The 6464-nt window shown below is 40.0% G+C and overlaps 1 protein-coding gene across 4 annotated transcripts in view; it reads right to left on the bottom strand.

Annotated features, from left to right (window-relative positions):
• Positions 1-356: 356 nt before the first annotated feature.
• The window catches only part of PDGFD (platelet derived growth factor D), a 146650-nt gene continuing 140542 nt past the window's right edge, over positions 357-6464 (bottom strand). For 3 of the 4 annotated variants that reach the window (XM_074816173.1, XM_074816177.1, XM_074816174.1), the window contains one exon: positions 357-3956. In XM_074816173.1, coding sequence (XP_074672274.1) covers positions 3822-3956 — 135 coding nt within the window. In that variant the 3' untranslated portion in view covers positions 357-3821. The remainder of the gene's footprint in view (positions 3957-6464) is intronic. The other variant, XM_074816178.1, reaches the window with a different exon arrangement.

Genomic DNA, 6464 nt, shown 5'->3' with positions numbered 1-6464 from the left:
GAAGCAGCTTCAGTAGGACAAGTGAGGACATATCTGCTGGAACCAAGCCAAGACCGCGGGGGCCAAGACCAGCATCGAGTCTGGGAGAGTGCCCTAATACATCTATCAGAAATGCTGTGCTGCTGCCATGCTGCTGCTGCTTTGCAAGGAAGCTGTCAGCTCTTCCAGCTCAGGGGTTCAAACTCAATTATCCCAAAATTGCACTTTGGTACTTCCCTGATACTCCTGGGAGTGACTGCTAAAATTCACAAGGACACCTAGCATGTACGCTGTCATGCTGTGGAAATGATTTCCAGTGGAAATGACTTCCAGAAATCACGGGTTCATCTGAATTCTGAATAATCACTCAGAGTATCTTCTTTCAAAAGCAGTATTTATTTTTTCATCAAGATAAGACACATTACATACTGCATAAAGTAAAAAATACTGCTAGGAAAGCGGCATTTAAATGAGATAACAAAAAAATATATATAGATTGCACTTGAGAAAGTAGACTCTATCCCAGAAGAATACAGTAAATACAAAGCTAGCGAGTGGCTTGAAATTAGAAATCTTCTTGAATTTCCTTTGAAAATGTATTTATTTTGGGGGGTTCCAATTCCACCAATAAAAATGAACCAGATTAGGTTTTTTTATAGCTTTTCTTTTTAAGTTAAAGTAATATGTAAACAACATAACAATTATTACATAGACAAAAGAGAAAATAAAGGTATGGCAAAACGTCACTGCAAATTCTGCTAATAAATAAAAAGGAAAAGTTTTGCTGGTATTTGGTTTCACCAGGGTCATTGCAGCTTGGGGCTTGGGTCTTGGGGAGTTTTACTTAGTTTACATGTATGTTATCATCCCCACACTGCAACATAAGGCCCATCCTTGGCTTTCCTGCACTGGCCAGGAGCATGCTGTCTGTGTGGCAAATGGCAGCACGAAGCAGTGAATGGTTCCATTCATCACTAAGTGTCCCATGACTAATACTTTAAATTTTGTGACACATTTAGCCTATATTTAAGAAAGTAAACCCAACATTAAGCAGGAGAATAAACCTTATTATACCAATCTCTTTTTATTTTACAGCTGAATTTTTCTGCTGTACCCTAGCATCCACTGCTGCCTGTATGTAATTCAGTTAGGTAAACTATTAACTGCTCAGTCTTATTTTTAAAATGAGTATTCATATCATCTACCTTTGTGCATCTCACTTAGAGGACCAAATCAAATTTCTGATCTTTCTACATACTCAAGAGAAAGAAAAGCTCCCAAATTGGGTGGTTTCAACCTGCGGGATAAGGCACACTGTGGAAGATCCTCTCTCTTCCATTTGCCTGTAGCAGCAACTCAGGCTCCCAGACAAGGCTGGATCCCCCAAATTAGGAGTCGCAAATATCCCTCCCAACACATGGCTATTGGGGTGGAGACTGGGCGAGCAGGTAGAGGTGCATGGGAGATGCCAGGCACAGTGGATGGCTGGTGCACATTTTCCCCTGGGGGATGGGAATTGAAGGACCACTCAAAGCGCAAAGCCACACGAAACTGATGTTTCCTACAACAAATACTACCTACAGGGCCAGAGTGCTTAGGCATAATTTGGATATAATTCAGTCAGGAATATACATTGGAGTGCACTGTCTCAAAAACAACCAGTACTGCCAAGGTCTCACATGCACATTTCTTCCAAAATTAGATATAAATTATGAAAGGGATGGGTCAATCTTGTTATTAAGCTAGACACAGAAAAAGAATGAAGTCGTCTTTAAACAGTCCTGAACTACGAAGAAGTTGGCAAGCTTTGGTTACAGTGTTGTTCTTTTAATGTGAATTGCTTTGAAAAATGATGAATCACTTCCCAAGTCAACATTCAGGAGCATTTTTAAATAGACATCTGGGAGCCAGAGAGGAAAAATTAATATAAATAACAAAAACCCCACACTTTTTGAATCTCAAAGGTTAAAGTACAGGAAAGAAAGTAACAGAACATTTCTAAGGGATGTTTCAGTAAGGTTTAGCTAAAATTATAAAAGAGCACTTATAAAATACTTGAGCTGATAAAGAGGATAAATCAGAATATTAGGGCACTTTTGTAACAAAACTGTAGATTGCTAAAACATACTGGCTTGAAGGCTCCCAATATTATATTATAGCACATGCCAGTTTCCACTAATTATAATGCACTATTGTCAAACTACCTCACTCTTTCGGGAAGACAGAAACACAAGAGGCAACACAAACACAATGAATCGATGCAGCCTATGTCTGCTATTAAATATAAAAACTCAGCCATTAAATGTGCCGCCCCATTCCCTCTGTTACATTCATGATCAAAACTCCAATTCTTTGCCAGACTTAAATCTGCCTGTATCTTACACTTTTGGAGCAGCATTAAAAAAACCTTAAAGCTAGTTTGGAAGGAAATTTTTTTCCTTTTTTAGCTAGAGCACTTTTATAATATTTTAAAAGGCACAGGAAGCTATGCTGTAGCTTTTAAAGTGCTTATTTTATTATGAGATGGTGCTTAATAATATTCTTCTGGAAGTTAACAAATGATGCACATTTTCTATGACAGACAGACATTGCTTGATGAGTTAATATGTCTCAGCAAAATGCAATCAAAAAGAAATTCACTGTCAACAGTTTAACCATGGCAATACACAGAGCTGAAATGAGACAACTAACCTCAGATAACTAAGATTAATGCATATATGACGAAGTTATAATAATCCATATTTAAATCAACCAAACAAACAAACCCCAAACCAAATAATGATAATTAAACCTCAAGCACAGTTTTGTTTCCCAGTAACAAAACTGCAAAACAAATCAGTATTTTCAACAAACAAGTGCCCTATCTTCATTGCCTGCATGGGGAAACACAGTAGTCCTCGAACTGCAGCGAGGAGGATACAAGGTGAGGGTTGTCTTTCCCTTTTTGTGTAGAGGGGGCTCCTCCTGGGCAACTGTGGGCAGCTCTGGGCAAGGGGCAAGAGTCCAGTCCAGGTCTGTAAAGACCAGAATCGGTCCCAGCCCACAGCAATTTACCTGGGGACCTGGCAGCAGCCCCCTCTTGCAGAAGTGCCTGGGCAATGGCTCCTGTGGAGTCACCATGGCAAAAGTACCAGCCTCCGCAACCTCCTACTGCCACCAGTGTCCCAGCTTATGCAAAGCATCTACTAATTTCAGCACATGATTTGCTCAAGTACAAACAGTGAGATTTGATTTTACTGGTGCAATATTTCATGTGGTGATGGATTTTACTCATTGTATCTCACTCTGTTGGGCTGGAACACTGGGAAGTTCCCTCTCAGAGCGGGAGAAATTATTTTACACTCAATACAAGCTCAAATTCTCTCTTTATTTATACCCACAAAACCCTCCTGACCGTCAGGAGAGCTAAGCAGGTAGAAATGGCAGCAGAATTTGAGTGTAGGAATTGGTGAGTGAGAAACAGAAACACAATGCTATTTTATTGCCAGCTACCACAAATACATACACAACTGGTGTTTAATTTCAGTGGGCATTGTGTGCCTAAGGACTATAAGTGAGCTTTGAAAATCTCAACCCTCAGAATCTAGCTACAGATAACCATAATCCTATATTCTTGGATGCTGATACATAAATCTATGATATACCTGTTTAGCTGCCGTGGCACTAATCAGCACAGCTATGCTGAAACACAGCAATCATTTTTTGCTAATTGCAAAGGCAGGCTAGTAGCAAAGTTCAAATGATTAGTGAGTAAAGGTCCTCAGAGCAATCCTGCTTAAAAGTAAATGTCCGGTAAACTGCAATTAGTGTGTCTTGTTTTTTTCCTTTTATTTATTTATTTTTTATCGGGGAGGTCTTGAACTGCAGACACAATCACAACGCTCATGATGATCCAGCTGTATATCTACTAAGGCCATGTTGTTTCTGGTTCTGCCTTTTCTTCTGGGATGCCCAGCCTCAGGGACAAATTTCAGCACCTGGGAAAATCAACAGAAATGCATGGGTTAGAAAACACTGTTAGAGAATTGAGGATGAGAGTGTTGGGGCCCTGAGGACCCTTAATGGCCCAAACCAGCATTAATTTGGACACATTTTTGCTTTACTTTCAGTTTTTTCTTTCCACTCTGTGACATCCTGCTGTACTGTTTGTGCTGGAGCTTTGACAGATTGGATTATTTCCTTCATCAGGTATCTTTATATTGTGCAGTTTTCTAACCATGTTGAGTTGCTCCTTTGCATGTCAATTATCAAGCATGTTTCCTTTGGCTCATCTTTGCAGTCCCATACATATTTGAATTGCTCTGCCCCTTCTCTGACTTGCATAATATTTCTGCTCTAAAGAACAAGAACATTTTTTTACTCAATGTGAAATTTCTGAAGCACATATCATTAGAACTGGTCCAAAAACTAAATGCCTGTGAGAGGCAGAAGGAGATGAATGGCGTTTGTGCAAAATATGTGCCAGATTCCATTGACTTTCTCTGGAATCTGGCTTTTGTTGGCTTATCTTAAAAATCTCTGCCTCAATTTAAATAATTTCTTAAGAATTTACTGTGAATAATGCGAAAAAAACAAACAAACAAAAGATTATTTCCTAGGGAAGTATACGTCATATAAGAGGCTTCTGAAAAAATTCTATCTCCGCAAGAAAACCCTAAGACCACTAAAAAAGAGGGTTGTACATTATAAAGAAGATGAAAAAGAGGCGATGAATGCAAGTTGTTAACAAAAGAAATCCTATTTGGGCATAAGGAAGGAAATAGAGAATGGTTAAACCCTGGAGCAGGTTGCCCAGAGTGGCTGCAGAAACCTTGAAGACAGTCAGAATTAAGAGGACAAGGCCCTGAGCAACTTAATCTAACTTCAAAATTCTCCCTGCTTTGAATGGGAGATTGGGTTACATGACCCCAGAGTGGCCTTCCAACCCATGTTATTATATGAATTTATGGTTCCCTGAAAATGGTCTGTGGATATGTGGAAAACAGCTATCACATTGCATCCTATCTAATTATCTCTGATAGTGTAAGCATGTAAACCATGGACTCAAAAAAGCTGAGGAAGATGCCTGTTTGCGGAGGCATGCTTTGCAAGCCCACCACTGGAGGCTGAGCTGCTGTGTAAGAGCTTATACCCCCCACTAGCATGGTGGCGCAGGTTGAGGGGAGGAAATCTGTTTTATTTCATTAGTTTGCTGTTGATGGGCCTACAGTAGTTTAAAAAAAGAGATATTAATTTCCAATTCTTGCCCTCAAGCTCAAATACTAGTTTGGATTAGGTACAACAAATGAGTTAAGACAAGAACACTTTGACCCTTCCACAGCATTTTTCTTCCCAAATCTCACAGCACATTGCACAGAAAGATATGCATCATTGTCAAACTTGTATACATTGAGAATCTGAAACTGATTTGGTCAAGGCTCTGCAACACATCAGTAGAAAAACTACCAGTGGCATTACATGGCCCTTTCTCTTTTGAAATCACTTATTTACTGATGGGGATCCAGACACAGATAAAGCAAGGCTGTAGCTCCATAGCTGGCGGGAGGCAGGTGGACCAGTTCTGCTCACTGTGGCCTCAAGCACTTGAGTGCAGAAATCATGCACTGATAAGGTACTAGACCTAACACAGCTCACCTCTTGGCGGGCTGTTGTGACTCAAGCTAGCTTGGTCAAGTGACTGACGGATCAGCTAGATTTATCTTACTTGTTCAAAAAATGGTGAGAAGTCTGCAACTAGCCAAAGCCACTGGTCAAATGGCAAGTGGGACCCAAACACCTTTAGGGTCTCAGCCACAGAAACACCCACACTTCTGCCCTGAATAACAGGTCCCCTAACTAACAGATCATACTGTTACTCAATTAATAATCCTCTTTTTTTTACAAAGTACTTTCTGTACTTTGACGTACCAACACCATATAAGAATTGACATGGTCTCGTGAAGGCGAGGGAATAAGGGGCTGCATACCAGGTCAAGGAAGTACTAGCAGTTTCAAGAGCTAGAAAGTCCCCCAAAGTAAGTGTGAATGACTCACCAAAGGTTAACCATGGATGCTGTGCAGAGCGGGTGGGGAAGGGCAGGCAGATAAGCAGCCTTCAGGATGAGACCATTTGTTCTCTACCATTAATACTTGGAAGGTACAAAGGCCATGGGATGTAACAAAAGTGATAAGCACTGAACACAGTCTATTATTTTGTCCTCCCTTTCAAAATAAAATTTATGTTTAAGCTATGTAATACTAAGAGGAAGAACTGCGCCTAAGCAAGGTACAGACATGCTGCTTTAACATGTTGGGAAAATATAATTACTTTTCCCTGGTAGAAATGCAGAGACATGTCCTTTTTTTCCCTTTTTCTTTTAAAGCAACAAAATTATAATGGATTTGAATTGATTTCAAATGTTGACTGCCTCAATATATGCAATAAATCCTGATGGACACCAAGACAAATCCCTGTCCTGCATTGTCATCTAAAACACAGAGGAACT

The sequence above is a fragment of the Strix aluco genome, chromosome 2 (genome assembly GCF_031877795.1).
Source record: "Strix aluco isolate bStrAlu1 chromosome 2, bStrAlu1.hap1, whole genome shotgun sequence".
Classification (NCBI taxonomy): Eukaryota; Metazoa; Chordata; class Aves; order Strigiformes; family Strigidae; genus Strix; species Strix aluco.
Note: the sequence above shows the minus strand (reverse complement) of the source record. Positions and strands in the feature narration are given on the sequence as shown.